Source organism: Crocodylus porosus, unplaced genomic scaffold, assembly GCF_001723895.1.
Source record: "Crocodylus porosus isolate Cpor-Errol unplaced genomic scaffold, CroPor_comp1, whole genome shotgun sequence".
Classification (NCBI taxonomy): Eukaryota; Metazoa; Chordata; order Crocodylia; family Crocodylidae; genus Crocodylus; species Crocodylus porosus.
Genome location: NW_017728929.1, coordinates 3,207,904 through 3,232,705, shown reverse-complemented (window position 1 = coordinate 3,232,705; position 24,802 = coordinate 3,207,904). Strand labels below are relative to the sequence as shown.

The following is a 24,802-nucleotide window of genomic DNA, read 5'->3' as shown; positions in this document are numbered from 1 at the left end:
GGGAGCGGAGGCTCTTCTGAGCCGAGCAAGGCCCCGGCGGCGCTGGGTGGGGGCGGAGCCGGGCCCGGCCCGGCCCGGCTCAGGGGCGCAGCGAACTACAGCTCCCGGCAGGCGGCGGCGCCGGGCAGCTATGACATCACGGATGACAGGGGGCTGACATTCAAAGGGGAGGATTTCCCCCCTCCCCTGTCCCGGCCACTCGGTCGGCGCCGGCGTTGCTGTGACCCGGGAGGCGCCGCGCAGGTCGGTGGGGCCGGGCCGGGCCGGGGCAGGGGGACGAGCGCGGGGCGGGGGCGCTCGGCCGCGCTCGCCCCACGCCCGTGGGGAAGGGGCTGGGGCGGGGTCTCGTGGGGCGGGGCTGGGCCCGCTCCTGGCTCCTGCCCCTAGTACCCGGGCGCTCCCGTGCCTGTGGCGGCGGCGACAGCCTGGGGCCTACCCCCGCCCCCGCCGGGGCTCGGGGACAAGGGCACTTCGGGGCCTTCCCGGGCCCAGCTCGTCGCCCAAGGGCCGGGCCGGCTTCTCGCCCCGTCGTCTGCCCGCATCCGCCCGCGTCTCCCCGGGCAGCGGTGGCCGCTTCATGGGACTGACTGTGATGCGCGGGCAAGGCTGGAAGTGCCAGGCCGCAGGGGCCTGCAGCTCCCTGGCTGCCCCGGCACCGGGCAGTGCGAGGGGGTGGCGGTGGCGGTGACGGCAGGGCCAGCGCAGCGGCCAAAGTCGCTGTCCGGCGGCAGTGGGAAGTGACAGGCTGTTCCTGGAGAAACACTCAGGTAGCAAAAATCAGTGTGAAAGATTAAGCGAGAAAGCGGTTGGCTTGTTCTAAGCGCGGCCCCTCGGTTGGAAAGGGAAGAAACCGGTATGCCATTTCTCTCAGCTGTTTGTTTCCAAGTCCCTCTGAGTCATAGGTATCAAGAGGTTTTTCAACTGGATGACTGTGGCCCTTTCTGGTTTCAGGCACAGACCCAGCCATTATTTGGGCACAGGGCCGTGTGTACTTCAGCAGAAGGAGAGCTGCCACCACGGTGGAGAGCCAGCTGCAGGATTGGGACACTTAGGAGGCAAAACACCTGGGTTGTTTCACTGGTCACAGCTGGAGTTGGAGTTAGCTCCTGCACCATTTACTGTGGGTGATTGGAAGCAGGAGGAGGATAGGGTAAGGACGGACACTGTGGGTAAGCGTGAAATCCTGCCTCAGTACAAAGGCAGGTGGTGGAGGGCTAGTTATTACTGAGACTCAGCACCGGCACCCTTCCAAACACAATTTTCTGGTAAATGGGTGTTTCTGCGTGTGACTTTTCAGTTCAGTCTTGCTCTGGCTACCCTTTGCTATACTGCAGTTTTATAGGTGAGAGTTAACATTTGTGTGGTTAACAACAGTGAAATGTCTGTGCATCTAACTGGGGGACCCAACTGGGTACCTTGGGGTGTTTTTACACATGCAGCAGAGGTGAGGGGCACTTTAATTAGAGCAGCTCCGAGAGCCGCTCCAATGAAAGCTCCTGCAATGTCTTGTGTATCAGCATCCCTGTGCTTCAAAATTGTGGTGGGGGCACTTTAACCAAATCTTGGCCAACAAGCTGTAGTTAAAGCACCCCCGCTGCCATTTTGAAGAATGGGGATGCTGGTACATGAGATGCAGAAGCTGCTGCAACACACTAATTAGCACGCTTCAGCAGACTCACTCCAGTCTGCTCTTACACACTGTAATTACACACTGCTCTTACACTCTGCTCTTACACACTGTATGTCGGAGCAGCCTCCCCACACATCTACAGGTACCCTTGGGACTTAGCCTCGTAGCCGGACTGTTGCACCCACAAAGAGCCCTACAAGATCCAGCTCTTGAAATATGGCCGTTGCAGTTTTAATTATATTAACTCTTTGTCATTTTCTTTGCCCTCCAATAGCTGGAAATAGGGAAGGTTATTATTATTATTTTTTTTTAAATCTGTTTTTGAGTATAGTATAAAGTTAAGGGAAGAGACATTGTAATTCTGGATCACAATTATGCTTACTGAGAAAAATGTTACTAGTGTGTATATCAGAGGAAGAAGAAGTATACGTCCTCTTTAGCCTTGCTTATAGTTAATTCAGGTCTAGTGTTTACAGAACTCCATTATATTCTTGCTGTTAGATTTCCATGACTGAAAAATTTGTTCAGATCAATAATCAGTTTCTAATATTTTTTGATCCTGTGTGTATATCAGTTGTATTTATGTAAAACTGACTTAAAGTGATTGCCGCTTACTCTGTTCTATAATTGTGGGGAACCTTTTTTTCATATGTTGTTCATTAACTGCAAATTCATAGATCTCATAGACATTAGAGCTGGAAGGGACCTCACAAGATCATTGGATCCAGTCAAGGGGCAGGAAGTCAGCTAGGGTCAAAGGATCCCAGCGAGATAGGATCCAAGTGTTTCTTGAAAGTGTCTAGAGGAGGTGCTAGCACTACTTCTGGGGGGAGTCTATTCCAGGTCATGGAGACTCAGACAGTAAAGAAGTTTTTCCCTATGTTCAACCTAAAATGGTCTTCCATGAGTTTGTGACTATTAGACCTTGTCTTCCCTTGGGGTGCCCTGGTGAATGGACGTTCTCCCAGTTGCTGAGGCACACCCCTTATGTACTTATAGGCTGCCACCAAGTCACCCCTGAGCCTTTGCTTCTCTAGGTTGAGGAGTCCCATGGCTCTCAGCCTCTTCTCATAAGGCCTGCTCTTTTGTCCTCTAATCATGTGTGGGACTCTCCTCTGGACTTTCAAGCTTTTCCATGTCCTTTCTGAACTGCAGAGCCCAGAATTGGATGCAGTACTCCACCTGCGGCCTCACCAAGGCTGAGTAAAGTGGGAGGATGACTTCCTGGGTTTTGCTTGAAATGTATTGATAGATGCAAGCCAGAATTTAGTTTGCTTTGCCAAGCTGTGGCATCGCATTGGTAGCTCGTGTTCATCTTGCGGTCAATCATGAACCCCAAGTCTCTTTCAGTCACAGTGATAGTGAGTGTAGCACTGCCGAGCCTGCAAGTGTGATGTGAGTTTTTTCTCCCGAGGTGGAGCACCTGGCATTTCTCTGTGTTGAATGCCATCAGGTTTTTGATCTGACCATTTTATGAGCCTGTCAAGGTCAGCCTGAATCACCAGCCTATTTTCTCAGGTGACTGCACTCCCCCATAGTTTGGTGTCATCAGCAAACTTGGTCAGTCCGCTTCTGACACCAGAGTCCAGATAATTTATAAATACATTAAAGAGTACAGGCCTGAGAGAGGAGCCCTGGGGGACGCCACTGGTCACCATGGGCCATGTTGATTCGGTTCCAAGGACTATACCATATTTCATCTAAAAATGAAGCTTTGGGAGGCTCAGGGATGGACATTTAATTGTTTGGTACCTACCTTACTCCCACTTACTTTCTACCTGGGTATCCAAGTAGAGAACAATTATATACATTTTACCCTGGTGCATAACATGAAATCATACACAAGGCACTGTAAAAATGCCAAGGGCTGGGACAGATACTGATGAGGATGACAACTACTAGAAATGTTTCTGTTGTCTCAGTAATCCCTGGTAGTGGTTCAGTGCGATTCCTGATAGTAATTCAATGAGACACATCCCTAGATGTATTGTAATTTTTCTTTTTGAAAACAGTGCCCTCTTAAAATGATATAGTAGTTCTTAACTTACCAATAATTCTTGTTCTTTCCCTTTTCTTCTAACAGTTGATTTTTTTTTTTCTTTCTTAAGACAGTCTCATGTTGCTTTGAGTGACAGTTGCATCCTTGCCTCATCCTATACTCCCAACTCTTACTGATGTCAACAGAAGTTCATTGTTGGAACTCTCAACTCTCATTAACTGTCTCCCCAGATGGGGGCCCTGAGTACCATACAGGATTGTGCCCTAATAGACACAGTGGTGTTTCCATGGTAAATGTCTCCCAGGAGGAGAGAGCTGAGGGGCTGCCTGTCCTTCCTTGCTTGCTTGCTTGCTTCCTTCCTTCCTCCCTTCCATCCTCTGTTTTATTTTAAAGCTTTTAATACAACTAAAGCTTTGGAAGCTCTCATGAGTGATCCACAGGATCGAGTCCTAGCCTCTGCTGTTCAAATGCTCTGCACTTCAACAGGCTTCCTTTGTGACTACCTCTACCTGTGTCTCCTAGGATAAGTTACTTAGTCTCTCAGGCCTAAATCACCAAGTGGCAATAACAACAAATCCCTACCTCCCTGGGGCACTGTGAGGATAAATACACTAAATGTTGTGAGGTACTCAGCCCACACTATTATAATAAGGGCTATGTAAGTACCTTAGCAGGGGGAAGAGGTTGGGCAGGAGACTTGTAGAGAAGAGAGGTTAAAATTATTCTTCCCCCCAGGAAAATACAGAACTGAACAAACTGACAATAAGTTCCAGGGCTTTATGCACTGATTACGGACATGCAGTGCAAATATAGAAAGACTCCAGTGTAACTTTGTTCTTTCTGATGGCTCTAAGCTACATTTCTCTCCAGACTTCACATTAATAGTTTGCCACTTTAAATGTGAATAAAGACTATATAAAGAAATGCACAAGAATAAAAGCACCCTGCAGGTAATATAATTGAAGGGCTGTAACTTGAATATTTCATATGCTGTTTTCCAGCAAATGCTAACTTTCCAGTGCTAGGGATTAGTGGGGGAATGGGTTTCTGTGCCCAGTGCTAGCAGTAGCTATATATTTTGCTGAAAAGGAATGCATTTGTGATCCTGTTGGCACAGCAACCAAGCACTAGAGCACGTTGATCCTGGTTTCATTAAGCCCTGCAAAGATTTAAACAAGTACTTAATTTCATCACTCTTAGTGTCACCAGGACTGCTTGCAGTGCATACCAGTATACACTTGCAAAAGTCTTTGCACAGTTAGGAGCTTTAGTGTGTAATATATTTTATGCCAGTAAGCCATCAGTGAAGCAGGATAGGAGCTTGCTTAGGACCCCTCACAAAAGACTCCAAGCAGGATTGGTCCCCCTGTCAAAATGGCTTAAATACCAGGTGTAATTAAAATAGATTTATTTCTGAGTACATTTCACAGTTTAATATCTGTCTAGAAACTGTTCTTGACCTACCAACCCTTCATAATTTTATGCTCTGCACAGTGGGAGCAGTTTTTTATATGAACAGTCCTGGACATAAGATCATTAGAATGGAAAAACTTACCTGCTAGCAGTTTGGTTTTTTCCCATAGATTTTTGACTATACCATAATATAAGGGTCAGTTAATATGGAAGAACACAACACTGCAAGTAATGAGGTACATCATAGGATAGGGCATCTACAGTCCTATCAGAATAGTATCATGGAGTCATAGAAAAATATGGTAGAACTGACCTCAAGAGGTCATCTAGTCTAGCCCCCAAGTGTTGGAAGTGCAAATGTCTGTTACAGTAACACTGAAACTATGCTGCATTGTAAAACAACAGAAATATTTTTTCCCACTTACAAACTGGGTTCAAGTTGGATTAATTTAGCCCATCCTCTCCACTTTACTGCCCACTACGGCAGTATTTCAAATTATACCTCTTTGGCCTTACGTTACAACAAGTAAATACTGGGGTTTAGGTACAAGGGGGTCTTAGTTGCCTTTAAATGCTTCTGGTTTTCACCAGGTGGCCTGGGTTTAAATCAAACCAATTTAAATCACTGGTCAGGAAACCTTGATTTAATCATTTATTTATTTATTTTACAAAAAGCGCGTTTTTGTTGTTGGATAGCCTTTATTCATTTAACTTCTTGAAACTTTGCACTTTACAAAAAGTAAGAGCTTGACTTCATACGCAAACTTGCAGAGAGACAATAGGGCTGATGGGTGGGTAATCAGGTCTGTTATTTCATTTCCATATACTGCTACCAAGGTTGTTATCTAAGGAGACAACAAATTCTCCCTATGCCTGAAGAAGGGTGTTTGTGCCCAAAAGTTTGCAAAGAACAAGTGTTCCAACTACTTAGTTGGTCTAATAAAAGATATCACATCTACCCAAAAAACCTTGTCTCCCTATGGTCTCTGGAGAGACAAATCCACAGTTTGAGAACTGAAACTAAGCATCACAGAGATGCTCAGTGGGATCTTCTTCTAGACTGATTTTGATATATTTTTTAAAAACTGTTGATTTTTATCCATCCTGGTTTTTCATACTAATTTACAAGTTTAACAAATTGTAGCAGAAAAGTTGACTTTGATGGAAATATGAAAAGTACTTTGATTCTAGCTGTTCTCTCTAATGCAGAGGTTCTGAAACTTTTTCTTATTGCACACCCCTACCAGATTTACCAGCTGCCTGCGTATCTCTGTCCTCCCTCCCCCCGGTATGTTTTGTGTACCCACAGGGGTACATGTACCACAGTTTGGGAACCCCTGTTCTAGTGAATCCTATTAGGCCAGATAGGTGGACTCCAGCCCTTTTAAAGCAAAACAGTCACAATATTTGTGTGCTAACTTCACAAACCCTTCCCTTCATATACAACTTATTTCATCCATGTCCATTGTAATGCTTCCAAAGCCATAACGTGGTGGCTAAGCTATTGAGTGTCATGCAATGCAACTTCTTCCTGCACAGTGACTAACTTCTTATTCAGTCACTGAAAAGCAAAAAAGGAATAAGAACTGTCCACTTGAAAAGTGCAAGTTCAAGAGCATAAATGCACCGTACAGAAAGGCACTGAAAAATTTGGTGATAGCAAAAGCCATAAAAGGTACCCTTTGCCTCTCTATTTAACATTAAACTGATTTTTTTTCTGTTATGGCTTTTTTTGTTAGCTGGTAGCAGCAGTTCAGCAGGAACAGGAAGAAGGGGAAGTTTGGTAAAACTGAGCGAGTGGGGAAATGAGGGTGGCTATGTGACTTACAAAGTGACGGGGATAAAATAGAGAAGTCCTTGGTGTCATGAGAACAATTTCAAAACTGCTGGCAAATGAATATGTCACTCTGTCACCTGCTGAAGCAGATGGTCTCAGGCTCACGTACACCACCCCAGCTTGACAGTGGCGGCTTTCATGTTGAATGTACTATTTTTATCAATTCAGACTGACCTCAAAACTTACCTTTAATAATCAGACTAGACCAGTAATTGTGACTGGGTCTCCTGATACCACTGGATAGTTTATCCCCATTCACTAATTTAAGATGGGCTGGAAAATCTTCATGCACCCTTGGCAGATCACTTTTCAGATGGTATTCACTGCTGCATCATATTCAAGGGGCCTACATGTCAGAGATGGGTTACTTGTGTGCACCCATCAGCTGGATGTACCTGGATGCTACAAGGATCAAGGACCCTTAGAGAGTCTTTTTCCTGTTCTCTTGTTGCAAGATATTAAAGTCTCTCTATGGTGTTTCCCTTCTTTCTCTCCCTAGATTAAACAGAGATGGCATTTGTGAAGAGTGGATGGCTCCTGCGGCAGAGTGAGTGGTGAATCGTTTGCCTGTTCTCAGTGCATATGCCAATGGCATGTCTAACTCTTTCTTCTGGAAGAATCACAATTAAAAAATATTACCCAAGGATCTTACTTAAATGGATCTCCAAGAATGTTGGGGATGGTCCTGCTTTGAGCAGGTGGCTGGACTAGATGACATCCTGAGGTCCTTTCCAACCCTAATTTTCTATGATTCTATGTTCACAAGGACCAAAGAAAATGACCTATCTTAATAACACCCCCCTCACCCCAATCCCTGGGATTGTATAACAGTCTGGACCCTACAGACCAAAGGGACCACCTTTCCCTTATGTTCCATCTCAATCCCTAAGGTTGACTAAAAGTAACCTCCTGCAAGTACAAAATGCACCAAATTTAATTGGTACAAACATGTAGGAAGTCATTTTCAGCAGCAGTACCCTCTGCTCCAGAATGTCTTCCCCATTGTGGCCTGCAAAAATTTGAACCTGGATATCTTCCAAAAGTGCTGTAATACCTTTATATGTGTAACGTTAAACAGAGGAATTTTTGTTATATACATATTATTTAATATTTTACCTGCTTTTATAAGTTTATTTTTCCCTTTTTTAGTCTACATGGCCTTGAGCCTTGTATTGGGAAATGTAGCATATAAATCTAATAAATAAATAAATAAATATTGGAAATGTCATTCTTGAGGATCTGGTAGCCTCAAGCATTGGGCTGTATGCTTAAAGTAAATTGCATTAGTGACCTTCTTCTTTAAATAAGAAACACTGGGCCCAGCTTTACAATGCTTGCCCTTTCATTGTTTTTAAGCTGGGATTTCCTTATGCAAAACCTATTAACAGCAAGTTTTGGGGAACTTAGAATACCCTGTTTCCAGAATCAAAGTGAAAAGCTTTTTTGGTCATTTTTTCCTAAATGGATAATAACATTTTGCAGTCAGTGTCCTCAAAATAACTTTGTTCTTTCAGGTACTATTTTACGGCGTTGGAAGAAGAACTGGTTTGATCTGTGGTCAGATGGTCATTTAATATTCTATGATGATCACAATCGGCATGACATAGAGGATAAAATCCACATGCGAGTTCACTGCATCAACATCAGAGTGGGAAATGAATGCCGAGGTAGTATGTATGGGCTTTGATTTGTTTTGTTTTTTTTCAAAGCTGCTCTCCAGCTAGGTCTGTTTTTTTTTGTAATCCTGCTGGAAAACTAAGGAAGTAAAATTGACCTGAAAGTGCATTCTTTCAGTTCCAGGTGTCACTGTAATGACTAAAGAGAGTGTTTCTTTCTCTTTTTTTAATGTGGTGTTCCTAAGTATTAGAATGTGATAGAGCATCTCAGAGTTTGTTGCAGTTCTATAAAACAAATGGAGCAATGATAATCTTCTAGCAAGTCATACTGGTTAGAAGGGAGGTGAGATAAGTTGCTACCTACCTGTAACCAACTGATGATCCTAATACAGTGCAGTTCCATTAGATATGGAAGAGCTGGAAATGACTTGAGGCTGGGAGTGGTGGGGGAGGCAAGAGAACAAGACAAGAGAATAATCCTTCTGCAGCCAAAATACTATCAAGCATATTTATAGCATGTATTATTTTGTTATAGGGTTCATCACTGAAAAGTGATGCCTTTCCAAAGGCACCTTTCCTCAAATCCTAACACAGTCTTAACTGGCAGTGTGTGAAGTGGTGTGAGGATGTGCTAGTGTATTTTTACCATGCAAATATGGTCTCAGACTAGTGTTCCTGTGGGGGAATCTAGTAAATGAATCTCCCTCCTGAGAGTCTCCCTATTACTCCCCCTATGCCTGAAGAAGGGTGCCTGTGGCCAAAAGCTCGTAAAGAACAATTTTTCCAACTATTCAGTTGGTTTAATAAAGATATCACATTTACCCAAATAACCTCGTCTACCTATGTCCTTAAACCAACGTAGCTACAACCAACACTCTTTATAATTTAATGTGTTTATCTCTCTTAACCAGCTGAAGCTTCAATATAAATGACTTGTGTTGTGCAGGGCTGTTGTATCTTTCTCAAACCACAGAACTGCTGGGGAGAACTGATCTGAAGAGTTGCCATCTGCTCTTTCAAATACTGATTTCAGATGAAGGAAGAAAACTAATTTGAAAATTAAACCTGGTCTCTGACAAGGGATCCTTAGCACTACAGTGACACAAATAAACTGTGTGTGTTTGACTGTGTTTTTTTTTTTACCTTTTGGGGCAAGGGAGAGCTATACATGTGATTTTTGTCTCTAGTGGAACTTTCAGTCTTAACATGCTGCAAACAGGAACAGTGGGAGTGGAGCTGGTTAGATGGTGATCTTCCCTAAGACCATTCCATTTGTAGCCAGTCCGAGCTGCATTATCTTTTTCCTGACCTGGTGGGACCTCTGGGAGATTAACACTTCTATAACTGAAGCTTCTTGCTGTGCTCAAACGTAGCTTGATGGATTGAAAACACTGGATTTAGAGCCCTCAAGGAGCAGAAGATTTAAGATTGTTTGTTTTCCAAAGTATCAATTTTCTTGCCTCTTTTGCTTTTTCCTGGATCAGATTTCCAGCCTCCAGAGGGGAAGCCAAGAGACTGCTTACTGCAGATCGTTTGCCGCGATGGGAAAACAGTTAACCTCTGTGCAGAAAGTGGAGATGACTGCTTGTGAGTTTCCCCAAAAATGTTTTCAACTGCTTCCCTTCTTTCTTGCTGTCTTACCTTTGGTTGTGTTGCAGTTCCAAACAGCCAGTGCATACAGTTCTCTCCTCCTTTCCTGTGCCAATAAAGGCAATTCCTACATTGGGTTTGTATTTTATAGAAACTTAATTTACCTAGTGAGGAAATTACAGCTTCTGTGTAGCTCTATACATGTCAAACTAGCTGCATTATCTAAAACAATAAAAAGTAAAGGAATTTCATTAGGGCTACTGGGAGACAAGATGATTCATGGAATTTAACTTTGCATAGTTTAGGAAAAAGTCCCAACTCTTCTGGACTTCCTTCATGATAATGTATACTGAGGAGGAAAATGTTCTTTTAATTGGGCTCTCTTAATTGAGCCAGCCTCTTGTAGATCCTTCCCTTCCTAAGTCACAGTTTGGGAAGGACAGGGTTATGGGACCCAAAGCCTGTCCTTTTCAGTTTACGATCTTAACAGTGCCCTGCCTTCAGCTTGGCTGCAGGTCTCCTTCCTCGTCATTCCTGGCCCTTTATTTGTTGTCTCTTGTATTGAGTATGCAAGCCTCCAGAACAGCCCGTGTTGTTCCGAACATAGGCCTAACATGTTCTTTATATGATAACTATGTGTATATATCCTAATGTAGTATTAGCCTACCCCTCTAAGAACTTGGGTAGACATTTCCAAATTGTTTGCCTGCTGAAATTTGGCTTTTATGATACCTTTTCAGTGTCAACTCGTTTTCATAATCTTAAAATAAATACCAAATATTTTTATTCAATTAAATGATGTTTCTTGCAGGGCATGGAAAATTGCTCTCCAGGATGCCAGAACAAATGCAGTAAGTATGCGGTGAATATGAAGAAACATGCCCGAGTGTCAGTCAGTAGCCTAGCAGCTCATTTTGTGTTTCCTTCAAGAGCTCATTTGACTATTGTGCTTTGTCCCTCTATGGCTTGGCCAGAAAGAGGGTATGACTATCACAGATCTAGTACCCACAAATCTGGGAAAGATGGGTTGTATGACAAAGCCTGGTGGCTTAAAGGGAAAGAGCAATCCACTGGATCAACACAGCATTTCTGTTGCAAGGCCTGTCCAAAGTGGCATTGTTAAAGGTTGGCAGGAATGCGCTTCTCTCATGGAGATGGGAGAGTGAGGATTGGACCTGTAGACAATGATGAAATCTTTTGTAACTGGTAAAGATATGTCTTCTGACTTTCTCACCTTTTGCTGCCTTTTGGTAGTAATCCACAAGGAAGCCATGTGTGTACATGTGTGTCGGGAGGCCTCTAGCTTTAATGAGCAACTCATGTAGCAGATGCAAAATTTGCCTTTGCATTGTACATTTTTGCAGAAATCATGCTGTGTAGGGCTAACTATAGGACATGAGCAAAAATGGTTCATATTGTGTAATAAATAAATACATGTATAAAAGCAATTGCAGGCATGAGGTGTAGCTTTTTCCAAGTAGTGCTGTATCTATTATCCAGAGGGCGCATCTACACATGAAATTAATGCTCAGAAAGCTCACTGCACAGTAAAATAATATGCAATAAGCTTTCTTTGAGCACGTATCTACACATGCACTCTTCAGGAGCAAATTTGGTCCTGATGAGAGCAGTTCAGGGCAGGGATACTTTTGCCCTGCTCTGTAATTATATGGTAGCCAAGGAGAGCTCTAAGCTGCCCTGGGTGCAGCCCCAGGCTGGCAGGAGGCACTGGTGTCATGCCTGGGCTCTGGGAGTGGGGGGAAATGTCCTGCCTCCAAGGTAGCTGCCTCCCACCATGCATCCTTGTCTTGGGCAGTTGCCTGCTGACTAACCCTCACTGATCATGGAGCTGGGCCGAGACAATGTCTCACTGCCCCAGAAGCAAGCAGCTCCGGCCGTGGCTCCATGATTGTGGAGCAGGGACTGGGAGATTGCTCCCTGCCCCTGGCAACTGCCTGCTGCTAGCCAGGCTCCGATTGTGGAGCCCAAACTGGGACAGTGTTCCCCTGCTCCAATCACAGAGCTGGGGCTGGGAGCTGCCTGCTGCAGAAGCAAAAAGATATTGTCCCTACCCAAGCTCCATGATAGGAGCTGGCTCCAGCTGCAGACAGTCCCTGGGAGAGGGGATTGTTCTCCTGCCCACTGCTGCCTGGGCTGACTGGGATCCATTTGCTCTCAATTCGATATCTAACCATTCACTACTGCTCAGTAGCTAATGTATGGTAAATCTACTACAGGCTTGTCCAACATATGGCCCACAGGCCACCATGTGGCCCGCCAAGCCATTTTCTGTAGCCTGTGGTGCCGCGACGGGAAACGAAAGTAAACGCTGTTTACTTTCGTTCCCACCCCTTGTCCCTCCCCCAGCTCCTCAGCAGCTTCCTCATGGCTGGGGAAGGGACAAGGTTCCCACCCATACCACGTCAGCTTGACATTGCCAACATGGTACGGCTCCTCCCCTTCCCTGCCCCACCCCTCCCCTCCCCTCCTCATTTGCATGCCAGCTCCTCCCCTTCCCACACTGCAGGGTTTCCATTCCTAGTCCCGCCACTCCCTTCCTCATTTGCATGCCGGCCCTGCGCCGGTCCCTGCCAGCCGCATGGGCTGGAGCAGGTCACAGTGCAGCAGGCGGGCGCAGGGGGCGCAGATGCTGCTGGGCCTGCAGGAGATTCTGCTGCTGCTGTGGCTGTCGGGGCAGGAAGCTGGCGCCACTTCCGCCTCCCAGTATCCCCCCGCACCCATAGACCTCACGCTAGGGGTGGTGAGTCGTGGGCCCCAGGGAGGGAGGGATTCCTGCCGCTTGGGCTCGGGCTGCCCCGGAGGAGAGGGAGCAGAGGGGTGTCCCTGCACATCCTGCACCCCCATGTAGAGTCCACACATGTCCCCCTGGCTGCTGAGCCCAGGCGCGCAGGTGTGGGAGCATCCTCAAGGCTGCCCAGGTGGCAGGGAGGACACGGCGGGGTCAGGAGGCACCCCTCGACCTCTGCACCCCCAGGCTGCAGCCAGACTGGACAGGCCATGCAAGCGCCCGCTCCTGCCAGCCCAGTGGGTGATAAAAAGTTCATGATCCGGCCCCACATTCAAAAAGGTTTTACATCCCTGATCTACTACCTGTTTTTACGGGTAGTAGAAAAACCACACAGTAGACTAATCTACTGCACATAGTTCATGCACATGGTTACAGAGTGATGCTTTACTGTGCAGTAGGTTAGTCTACTGCACATTAAAGCATTTCATGTAGAGACAACCAGAGATTACCACTATGAGCTCCATGAGAAAGGGAACTGGAAATCCTTTTTTAGCAACTAATACTTAGCTCATTTAAATTGGCTGGTCCAGTGCCTCATCTGTACAAGGATGTCTGTACAACTGCTTTTCTGATAAGAGCCTTTGAAGCCTGTAAGTTAACTTGCTCTTCTAGAAACATGATTGTTGACAGCAGTATTTTGTAGGGTCGAAATTATGGATTGTATAGGATGGCGTGGACAGGAATGATCCTGCCTCAGGCAGGGGTTTGGACTAGATGACCTCTGGAGGTCCCTTCCAGCCCTACTTCACTATGATTCTGTGATTACTTTTTGCCATACCTTCATTCTGCCTTCCAGAACACTTTGATGTTAGCTTTTCTTGGGTAAATAAACAGCAGTGTTTGAAGACTGAATCTGAAATATTTCAGGTCCATTGGGAAATCTTGATCTTTCCTTCCAGCAGCTTATTTCCTGTCTTTGATTAGTTGCACTCAAATTGCCACAACAGCTGACACATCATCACATGGCACTATTTATATTTGGGGATGTCTGAAGCTAATATTTATCATATGGAAACAGCACTCTCTTGTACAACATAATTACTGTAGAGTACAGCAAAGTTATACTGTATTAAGATAAACAGGAGGCAAAGAAATTAATTGCTATAAAAAACAGGGAGATAGAGGTGGATTTTACTTGTGAGCCAGTGCAATTGCACAGTGGAGATCAGGCATGGGGAGTTTAATATGCAGCCAGGAACTTCAAAGTTCTGAAGATAAGTAAGAGGTGATAGATCTGAATTTTGTATTGGTCATTGGTGCTTTAGGAGACATCAGCTTAACACACCATACCTTAAACAGGGTCTTTGGATGTTATTCAGTGTCAAAGCTTTAGAAAACATATTTTAAAAATCAGAGCCTAAAATTAGTCTCATGGTCACTTACAGTTATCTCAGTAATTGACCCAGTTTTTCAAAACTACTGAGTATCCAGTAGCCCCCACTGACTTCACCGGCATAGCTGGGTGCTCCTCAGTTTTGGAAAGTGGTTTATTTTGGCTGCGGTTCTGCAAACACTGGACCACCGAGTAGATCCAGTGGGTTCATTGGGAACCTGGGTGTATAAGTCCACTCAAGTACTTGTGAGATCGGGATTGGTTTCAGCAGCCAGTTAGAAAGCACAGCAAGATCCATGCAGCTGAAACCTTGAACATTATTTAACTGTTTAGTGATGTACAGTCACAAGATCAAATAAATATCTTTGACTGGGACTATTTATTCCATCAGTGTTAACAGAATAGGCCTGATTAGGGATTTAGGAACTATAGATTCTTTCTTTAAAATATTACCTCTATGTCCCTTATTTGGTGTATGAAATTCAGTCACTTCAAGTGCTCTGGGATCTACTGTTGAAAAGGGCTATCTGGAAGCTGGGCATTATGAAAGGGAAGTGCTGGACAAAAAAACCCAAACAAAACAATCCCTAGAATCTCTGACAAAGACAAAAACACGACTGAGGGCATAAAGCAAAAATTTATCTGACTAAGATCTTCTGTATCTCACCTACAGTTCAACAGAGAAATATTATTAGGAATGCAAAGGAGCAATGCATCTATAATGTTAGCTGTTTCTTTATAGGAAACCTGTAGCTTAAATAAGAGCAGTATTATGGATCTCCACAATTAGTGGCAAAAATCCAAGACTGTTCTGAAAAATTTAAACTGTTGAGAATTCATGGTAGATATTGTGTAACTCACTCACCACCCCCGCTCCCTTGCTGCCTTTTGAGGGGTATGGATTAACAGAATACTTTAAAAATTGCTCCTGGTGTAACATTATAAATTATGCATGCCCTTTTTCATAAAGAGCTGAAAGAAATTCAGAACTTTTTAAAATGTTGAACTGCTAGTTTCAGGACCTTGGCTTGTTTTTTCATAAAAAGTGGGTTTTCCTGAGAAGCTTAAATCCACAAATATAAATGTATGAACCCAAAGGTATAACTCTAGGCTTTTCTTGGAGGAAGTCATCTGCACTTGGTTGAACTAATGTAAGCCCAATGAAGTCAGTGGAACTTGTATGGGGGAACAAAGCAGAATTGATGGACTTGTATGAGAATAGTTGCTGTCCTCCTACCACCCCTCCAAATGAATGAATTAGTTCTGAACAAGAAAAGAATGATCCTTAAATTGAAAGCATAAAATGAGCGGAATAAAATGAGTCAAAAAAGCAAATGGCTTATTCAAGGAGCTGATCAGACTTTATCTGCATTGCCCTCTCTTACTCTCCCATCCTTCTGACCTCCCCTAATCAGGCTCCTACTGCAACACTGTAAGATGCACTCCTTTTCCTTCTGGAGGCAGAAAAGTTATAGCCACTGAAATATCCCCACAAACTATTTGCATTGTGCACTACTGTAATAAAATTACTCTTTAAGCAAGTGATGCTGATACTGTGTTATTGGGAAATATTTATATGCAGGAATTCTAGAGATACTTTATTGCTGGATAATTTGGTATTGATGTCACTTTAACTAGCACTTATTATATGGGCAGAAGTAATGATTGTCTGTTTCTATTAATGATGTTTAGGGTTACATTGGTTCTGAAGTGATGTATGATGAGACTGCCATTTCCTCAGCTCCTCCTCCTCCATACACAGCATATGCTACGCCATCACCTGAGGTAAGTGTAATAAGGAAGCACAACAAAAAATTTGATAGTGCAGATCAGTCATGCCATGCACAGGCAGGCATCTGCACTCTTACTTCACTCTTACTTCTTGGAAGAGCTGTTACTCCGAGTTTATTTTATTCTTGGGAAATGGAAAAAAAGTGGGCAAGTTTTTATATACTAGTGGTTTTAGGTGCCCAAATTGAGACACTTTATATAGGGACCAGTGTGTTTTTTGGGAAAACAGTTGCTTAGCAGCTCTGAAAACTCAGGGTCTTATCTTTGACTGGACAAATAAAAATGGAAACACCTCAAATAGCCAGTCAGTCTTTAATTTTGAACATTCACCCCCCAGCATAAGGAGACCAGATGTCTCTCATAAAAGGTTTCACATGATAAAAGCACTGCCAGGATTTAAAACAAACAAACAGCCAAACCCTCTTGCCCCTCTATTTTAAAAATTCTTAGGGTCTTAATAATGCAAGTTGTCATTACCACCACAAAGTAAGGACCTTATTTGTATCCAGGATTTCATGGCAACACACAACAATTATAACTTCTTTATGAGTGTTTATTTATTATGTATTTTACTGTGGGGCAATGGGGTGGAGAAAGGACAAAGTATGGACCAGTATATTTGCTAACCTTGGTATGTGCTGATTTGTGTACTATGGGATATTATCCAAACATCCCTTTCTGAACCTCTGGTTTCTTGGTCTTACAAGATCTAGTAACAATTATGAACAGTCGTCAGAGAGCAGTTTGCCTCGTTCCTCGAAAGGGGAGAGAAGATTTATCAGGGATGTAGGGGGCGGTAGGTGATCTTTATGAGGAATTGAGGTGGTGTTAACAGGAGATACTGACTTGCAAAACAGAAGAGCATATTTCTCTGTTTTATAGACTCAGAGGGATATGTTCCTTAATAAGCATTTGTACAACAAACTCACCCATGCTTATTTTACAGCCCAGTGCTACCATCTATGCAGGGGATTTCAATGATATTGCACTAGTAATTAGGCAGACTTAATCAAAGCACTTAAAAACTTGGAAGATACTTGATAAAGAAACTGCTTCTAATAGATCCTTTTAATTTTGCTAGGTTTATGGTTATGAGCAATACAATGGCACATATCCTCCTCCTGGTCCTCAAGTCTACTATGCCTCTAATGGACAAACGTATGCTGTTCCTTATCAGTATCCATACCCAGGTAACAAAGACCAGCATTTTCATTTTTCTTTGTTTCACCCTTTAAGGCAGTACTAGAGTTACTAAAGAGTTTTATATATTTACAACGAGGGAAAGATGTAGGCTTAATATTGAATTAATTGCCAGTATTGCTGTGACTTTTTACAGCTGTTTCAGAAGACTGAATAATTGATGCTGGAGGCCAAACTCTGAGGTGGTGCATAAGATGGTGTTTGACAAGGCTCACTACTGAGACAGATGATAGGTTGGTTTAACTTGCATGTCAAAGAGTAGGAACAAAGTATGGGTTAAATGGCTCCTGTTTTACACACCAAGGAGTAGGCAAGATGAATAAAGCCCAAGATTAATCAGCTGAGACTCAAACACAACAGAATAAACAAAAGTAACTGTAAGAGGGTCTTCATTGGGATTAGTTCAGAACCTACCCCAGCCTACTCTGCCAACTTAAATTATTCTAACTTGGCCTTTACTGTCCATTTTTTCTTCATTTCAAATCCATATGACATTTGAGTATACTTATTATACTTTCCATACCAGAATAGAAAATCCACAGAAGAGACAACACTAATTCAATTTGACTTCTAGTTATTTCATTTTGCTCATTCATAGGGAAGATGCAAACAGAGCTACTTACATCTTCAGTCACTCATAATTCTGGCCCATACATAGTACATGTGCTCCATAACACTTTAAAAGAGAACCTCACCTAGCTATAAACGAGTTCTGAAATTTATTTTGATTTTCCTAATGGGACAAATATGATTTATTAGTCCACTGAACAATTCCAGGCCTGATAACACTGCAAAGTGTGTTTTTTAAATTAATGTTTGCATGTCTCTTACTGGGGCTGAAGTTAGAGAAGAATTGATTTGCCCCTTTTATTAAACTGGTGTTTTACCTTTTCCAGCAAACAAAATGAAATGCTTCCTTCCCTCCTGCCCCTCCTTCCCCCTGCCAAAAGCCAGAAAACCTCAAGATATAACCTCTTTTTGGTCTGAAATATACCTTATTTACTTGATCTCATTGTTATTTAAATTTTGGGCACATTTGGAAGATGAATAATCTTCTTTCAAAGGAAAGATCTTTGCAACAGTAAAGCAGCTATAGTACTGGACTTAGTACTCTTAATATCGCTAGAGCTTTTGGGGTAACAATACCATATCTTTAGCTTCCTATTATGTCTCTTTCTCTGCACCCTGCTGTCTAGCCTAGCAATTCAAACACTAATGTTTAAAAACTAAATGTGACCTTTCAAACAGTTAAGAAAAGAGTTCTGATTGTGAAGCCATCACAAAAGCCTGCTGACAGTTCATTTCTTTTTAGACAGTGTGGGATCATTGTGAACCAAACTATCTTCAGCCATCTGAGAAATGTTCCTAAACATTATAGCTGCCTTGCATGAAATGTTATTGCATCCATAAAATGTATTAACCTTGCTGAAAGTGTCACTTAATGTTTTTTCCTAAGGGGTGCGAACATTAAAAATTCAGTCTAACATTTTACAACCCCTGTTTTCTAAAGACTTAGGCATGTGCTTAAATGGGTGTATTTCTGCACAAATTCCAGCGTATGTCTAAACTTCTTCAGGAACTGGCCCCTGTTTTATAGACTCAGAGGGATATGTTCCTTAATAAGCATTTGTACAACAAACTCGCCCCAAGCTACAATATTGAACTAATTGTTAATAAACTTAACTTAAATGCATCTGTTAACTAAATGCTTCCAAACTCTGTATCTGGCTTTGGCAAACCAGCACTCTTCCTTGTGACGGTCCCCATCCTGGCAGTCTTTTCCACTCCCTCTTTTCATATGGGGGAAGATGGAGTGGATGGGTAGGGGACATCTGACCAGCAAAAGTAGACAAAGTTCTTGAAACTTTACTGATCCATCTTTCCAATTTGTCCTGAAGCAGATGAATCATTTTTGCTTTTCAATAGCTGACTGCCAGCTGGAAAGTGCAAGAACAGGTTTAAAAAAATTCTTCTGACTTTGAGACCTAAAGGGTTTCTCAAGTCTGTCATATAAGAGAAGTGTGACATGGTAATTTTTAGAAATGGACCTAATTGCAAGTCTGGTGTAAATGAACAACTAGTCCTAACTTGCATGTTCATGCTTGATACCTGCATTGTTGCTGCTGTTACCCAGAGGTAGATGTTTCCTTGCACAACATATGTTTTTAAAAAATGCATGTAAACTCTTAAGGTCAGACACATGGCCAGGGCTTAATTTGGCTGATCCATCTCCAATCTCCAGATTTTTCACTGAATCTGTGTTTGCAAATTTAAGTCAAAGACCTGTTCTTACAATGGGCAAAGTGCCCTCAGGTCCCTTTCTGGGTGTTGGGACTGATAAACATTCACCACCTTGCAGGATCAAGCCCCAATCTCTAAGCAACCAATCTTTACATCCTGGAAGTCAGTGAGAGGTTTGTCACTAAATCCAGTGGCTATACCAGATCAATCCTGGAGATGGAAGTTACTCATATACTAGCCTATGATGCAGACTTATGTGCCTTACCTTGGGGGAAAGTGAGTGGTATAAATGGAGAAATGCACTGTGACACTTACACTCAATTAAATTACCACCATAAGCCAGTGGTTCTCAACTGTGGCTCTGCAAGAACCTGCCAGGGGTGCTGAAATGCTGCCTCCACTGCAGGATGAAATTGCCCTGCGTGCCTCATCTCAGGAGCCATGCTGGAGTCAAACCGAGAAGTGACTGCAGCAGAAAAGTGCAGCTGCCCGAATTACATCATGCAGGCAGGCATATTGCTTCTGTAGCAGCTTTTCCTGGTTTGCCTCTCATGTGCCTTCTGGAAACGGAAGCACGCAGGGATGTTGTACCTGGTGGCAATGGCATTTATGTCCAAGCTGTTGCCACCGTGGGGTGAACCTTCCCCTCATGCTTCTGTTTTCACACATCAAAGCTGGATTGGGAATAGCTGCAGCAGAAATGGTGCACCTGCCTGCTTAATGTAATGTAGGCAGGTGTGCCTTTATCCTGTGGCTGCTTCTCAGTTTGGCTCTGATGTAACACTTCTAGTTGCCCTGAGCACCTTTTTCCAGGACACATCCTATGGGGTCAGATCAGGACAGGCTGCAGCATAAGTGCTTGTTCCTGCCACAGTCTGACTCAGTGCAGTTCCACTTGGCTGTGGCAGCAGCAGCAGGGGGGTTGAGAAATATAGTATGATTATAATGATTTAATCCAGGGGCGGACAAAATATGGCCTGTGGGCCAGTTTCGGCCTGCCAGGCCATTCTATCCAGCCCACGGGGACCTTAAAATATTTAGTAAATTAATATTTATTTGCTCCTAACTGCCTGTCAAAGATGACAGGAGCTAGGGGCAGTAGGACTCCAGGGTAGCCTGCAGGGCTGAACAGCCCAGCCCCGCCCCTCCCACAGCCATTTCTCTGCCTTCCTGCACCCACCCTGCTGCAGTACCACGTGGCTCCCACCTGCATTGGGGGTGTGTGTGTGTGTGTGTAGGGAGAGGCAGTGTGTGTATAGGGTGAGTTCCACATGCGCACCCCACCATGCACATGGACCCAAACCCCCCTTGCACAGCCATACATGCAGACCCCCACACCCACACCCTCTCACACACACCAGCCACCTGTCCCCCACACAATCCCCCACAAGCTCCATACCCACCCACACCCTACATATCCACATGCAGACCCACATCCCCCACACCTATCCTACCCCCACACACACCCACATCCTCCACCACACTCCACATACCCATCCCCCCCACAATATACAAGAGTAAGACTTCATTTTAAGCTATTATATACAGTCACCTCTATGTACACTACACAAATACATGTAAACCTGGACAAAAATATTTTTTTGAAATAAAATTAATGAATGTGGTAGATGTTCAGTTTTTAGAATATAATTTGGTATTTTTCTAGTGCTGAGATGGCAAAACCCCTTGCTGAAAGGAATACTTCTGGGGACAAGGGGAGGGACTTCTGGTGGCAAGGGTTAGGGGGCAGGACTTCTAGTCACAAGATGGCAACCAGGGTGCAGGGCACCTGTCAAGGGGCAGGGCTACCCATGCGGCCCTTGACAGCTTGCCAGAACTCAGTAAGCAGTCCTCTGCCCAAAATAATTACCCGCTCCTGATGTAATCAATGCATAAGATTATTAATTAATGCTATCTATAATATTTATATTATAATCTTGGGGGGGTGTTTAATGGGGTACTGCTAATTTTTTAAAAGTTTTGGAGAGGTGCCTTGAGTCTTAAAAGGGTGAGACCCACTGCCATAATCTCTTCCAGCTACATCTAGATTTGTTTTCCCTGAGATTTCTTCTTCTACTGGTTTGAAGTGTTGCAGAGGCTTCAAGACTTGATGCTAAATATTTGGAGACCTAAACCAATGCAGAGAAGTGTTTGGCATGGCCTTATCAATAATAGTACTGCTGTGCTGTTCTTACATAGACCATATGTCATTTGGAGATCTCAAACTAACTGACAACTACACAAGGATTAAGCCTCAGCATCTCTTCAAGGCTGCTGAGGATACAAGATCCCCATTTTGATTACTGCATAACAGACAAACCAAGTGAGAGTTGCTTGTCTATGGTACCAGCCATATGGCACAGTAAGGCATAGAATCCGCAGATGTCTGGATGTCCATCCGTGCGCTCTTGCACAGGACTGCTCCATCTTCATGAGATACTGAAAAAGGTTATTGTGTACGGTCTCTCTTAACAGGATGGAGAACTTTCCAGGGTGGACTCTAAGCAGTGGTGCTGTCCACCATACCAACAAGATGAGATATACTTATGGTCTTTACGTTTTAAATTAAAGAACATGTTGATGCTTTTCTGTCAAGCTGTACATGCTCCAGTTTTCCTAACCAAACTTTTTTGTTTCCTAGGACCTTATGGCCAGCCCCCTGCAAACCATGTCATCATTAGAGAACGCTACCGTGACAATGATGGAGACCTTGCTCTGGGCATGCTTGCTGGAGCAGCAACTGGAATGGCCCTGGGGTCATTGTTTTGGGTCTTCTAGATTTCTTGGGATCCTCCTCTTTGTAGCTCCAAAAACCTGTATTTATTCTTTGTGTGTAATAATATATTTTGCAAAGTACTCTTGTTTACTGTAAAGGTTTTTAATGAGAAATGCAGTAGTTCTGTCTTTAGTAGTAACATCTTAATTGTACTTAACTGATTCTTAAACTGTCCTGAGGCAAGAGTTAAAAAGCATAATTTAATTGACATATGGCTAAATATGGCACTTGCTGATTTTAAGAGAACCTGTCTCTGAGGCTTTGTATGTTCTGTACACTGAGAAGTGATCGGCACTACTATCAATCTAATGTGATAAGTGATGCCATTTGTCACCACTCATGGAACAGACTGTTAATGTAAAGACTCAAGAAGAAGCAGTTATTTTTAAGCTGTGAACAATCCAGTCAGTCCAGCTGCTAATGCCAACTCCACAGTGCGCTAGCAGCAAACTCTACTGAAATAGAGTAGGTGGGAAGTGTGCACCACTGGTTTCATTAAACATTTCTAAGACAGATATGCAGTTCAATAAAATCCTCTTGGGATTAGATTGATTTTTCTACTTGTTGGGTATTTTCCTTTCCAGGAATGTTACTGTATTCTCAAATGGTGAGGACTGTTGCAGTGTATACTCAAGGTGTAAACCTACTTTACAGTCCACCTGTTAGCCTCTTCCCCAGGCACTTGGGACTGGGATATTAGAACTAAGAGAATTGTATGAAGGTGAGATAGGCAGGGGTTGAAATCAGCCTGCGCTATTGTAGTGAGATTCTGGGAACAGGATAAGCAGAAGATATTAATTCCCCATACTCAGTCCCAAACATTGATGGGGAAAGAGCTGTTGTGTGGAAGGTCACATTTCTGTGTTCAGTGCTTCTCTCACTATTCTGTTAATTGGAAGAAATGTCAAACCTGCATGTGGTTAGGAGGAGTTTGTTTGGGAGGAGGCAGAAAGACTGAGAGGGAAACAAGAAAGGCAGTCTTGCCTGCAGGCTGCAGCATGACTCTTTTGATGGTATAAACTAGCATGATGTAGCTGAGATGCAGGCCTACTTTTCCTCATCCGTTTCTCCACTGACCTCTGAGGGTTCCCGCCTGTGTGCGTGAACAGTCCTGGTGTGTCTGAGTTTTATTGTACATGTACACCTTTCCCTTACCTCCCACAGTGAGTGTTATCTCACCTTTACCACAGTTCCTCTGCCTCTTTCACACCTCCCATTACAGAAACACTTGTATGTGCTCTTCCCTCCCTTGACTAGTTAGTCATGCACAGATTCTTACTATGTTGCAATGGTCTAAGTGCAAACACTGAAACAGGACATAAGCTCACACCTGACCAGAGTCCTGCTTTATAATATAAACTGAGTTTGACTGGACTGGGTGGAAAAAGGCCAAGGAAGAGAACTGTACGTACTCTCTTACTGGATGGAACGTGGGGGTGCCTAAGCTTTGTTCTTTATAGAAAGATGAGTTATTTTTATACTTCCACTTCGAGCTTCCTGTAATGATTCTATCTGAATATTTCAAGGCTTTTCCTCTTTAATCTTTCAAATGGAAGTAGATTAAAATCTTCAAGGTTGGAAACCAGAGAAATGAAAATAGATAGAATCTGGCGGCCATATATGTGGATATGTGATTTTTTTTTCAGTTAACTTCAATGGGCCTTAGATCAGAGCTCGTTTTTTATCCCCCGCCCCCGGATGAATACAGTGGTTCCTAGTGAAATCAACGGGAGTTGCATGCGTTCATCCTAGACTGTGTTACAAGATATTGTCATACCAAAACAGTACACATTTGTGGCCTTTCCAGATTGGAATAATTCTGTTTAAAGCAATGCATTTCCCAAAAGGCAAAATGGCCCATGTACCAATCCAACTTATTGAAGTGCACTTGAAAGAGCCCAATCCTTGAAGTTTGTGGAGGATGAGGATAAACAGCAGTTCCTAAGATCAGGACCCTAAATTAACACTTGTTGATCTTTTCAACCTTAAGTTTTCTATAAAAGTGATTGTATTATGAATAGCAATAACAAACTGTATACTGAGTCATGCAATCTGATTAGCTGTGTGGCATCCCCATGTGTAACCTCCTATGCTGTTCTATGTAACTTACACAAAACAACAACTAAACATAAGTCCAATTTCTCGTGTATCTTGTTAAATTCCATAGGTAGTGGAAATAAAACACAAAATAGATCAAGCTGGTAATTTAGCAGGTCTACATTTTTACAAGCACTATTGACTGCAGCAGGGGAGCTTGTGCTGTGCAGAAAGCAGATAATTATATCTAAATCCCCAGTTGTGATAGCATAAGGAAAACGAACTTCATTTTTGCTAAGACTTTTATACATATATTTAATTACGTTTTAAAAGTGATCAGTTTGATTTCTGATTTGAAAGAGGACTTTGCAGGATAATACATCTTAAAGGGGGCGGAGGAAGATCTTTAAAGAGGAAGGTTTCCACTGGTTCTTTATAAAATAAACTGCTTTTAACAAGATCCTATCAGCTGATTATAGTTAAACATGCAAGGTGAACTATATTGGAACGTATGATGAAGAGTTTAGTTC

The 24,802-nt window shown here is 43.2% G+C and overlaps 1 protein-coding gene across 2 annotated transcripts; it reads left to right on the top strand.

The window, feature by feature from the left end:
• The first annotated feature begins 152 nt into the window (after positions 1–152).
• PLEKHB2 (pleckstrin homology domain containing B2) lies at positions 153–24,367 on the top strand. 2 transcript variants are annotated; one of them, XM_019542927.1, is made up of 9 exons: positions 165–243; positions 952–1,150; positions 7,379–7,426; positions 8,394–8,546; positions 9,980–10,082; positions 10,897–10,936; positions 15,920–16,012; positions 17,100–17,208; positions 22,101–24,367. In XM_019542927.1, exons 3-9 carry the CDS (start codon positions 7,390–7,392, stop codon positions 22,235–22,237), a joined length of 672 nt encoding a protein of 223 aa, XP_019398472.1. In that variant the 5' UTR covers positions 165–243; positions 952–1,150; positions 7,379–7,389; the 3' UTR covers positions 22,238–24,367. The 2 variants fall into 2 exon arrangements, with proteins under 2 accessions (XP_019398471.1, XP_019398472.1); XM_019542926.1 differs by lacking the exon at positions 952–1,150 and having other exon boundaries at positions 153–243.
• Positions 24,368–24,802: the final 435 nt, after the last annotated feature.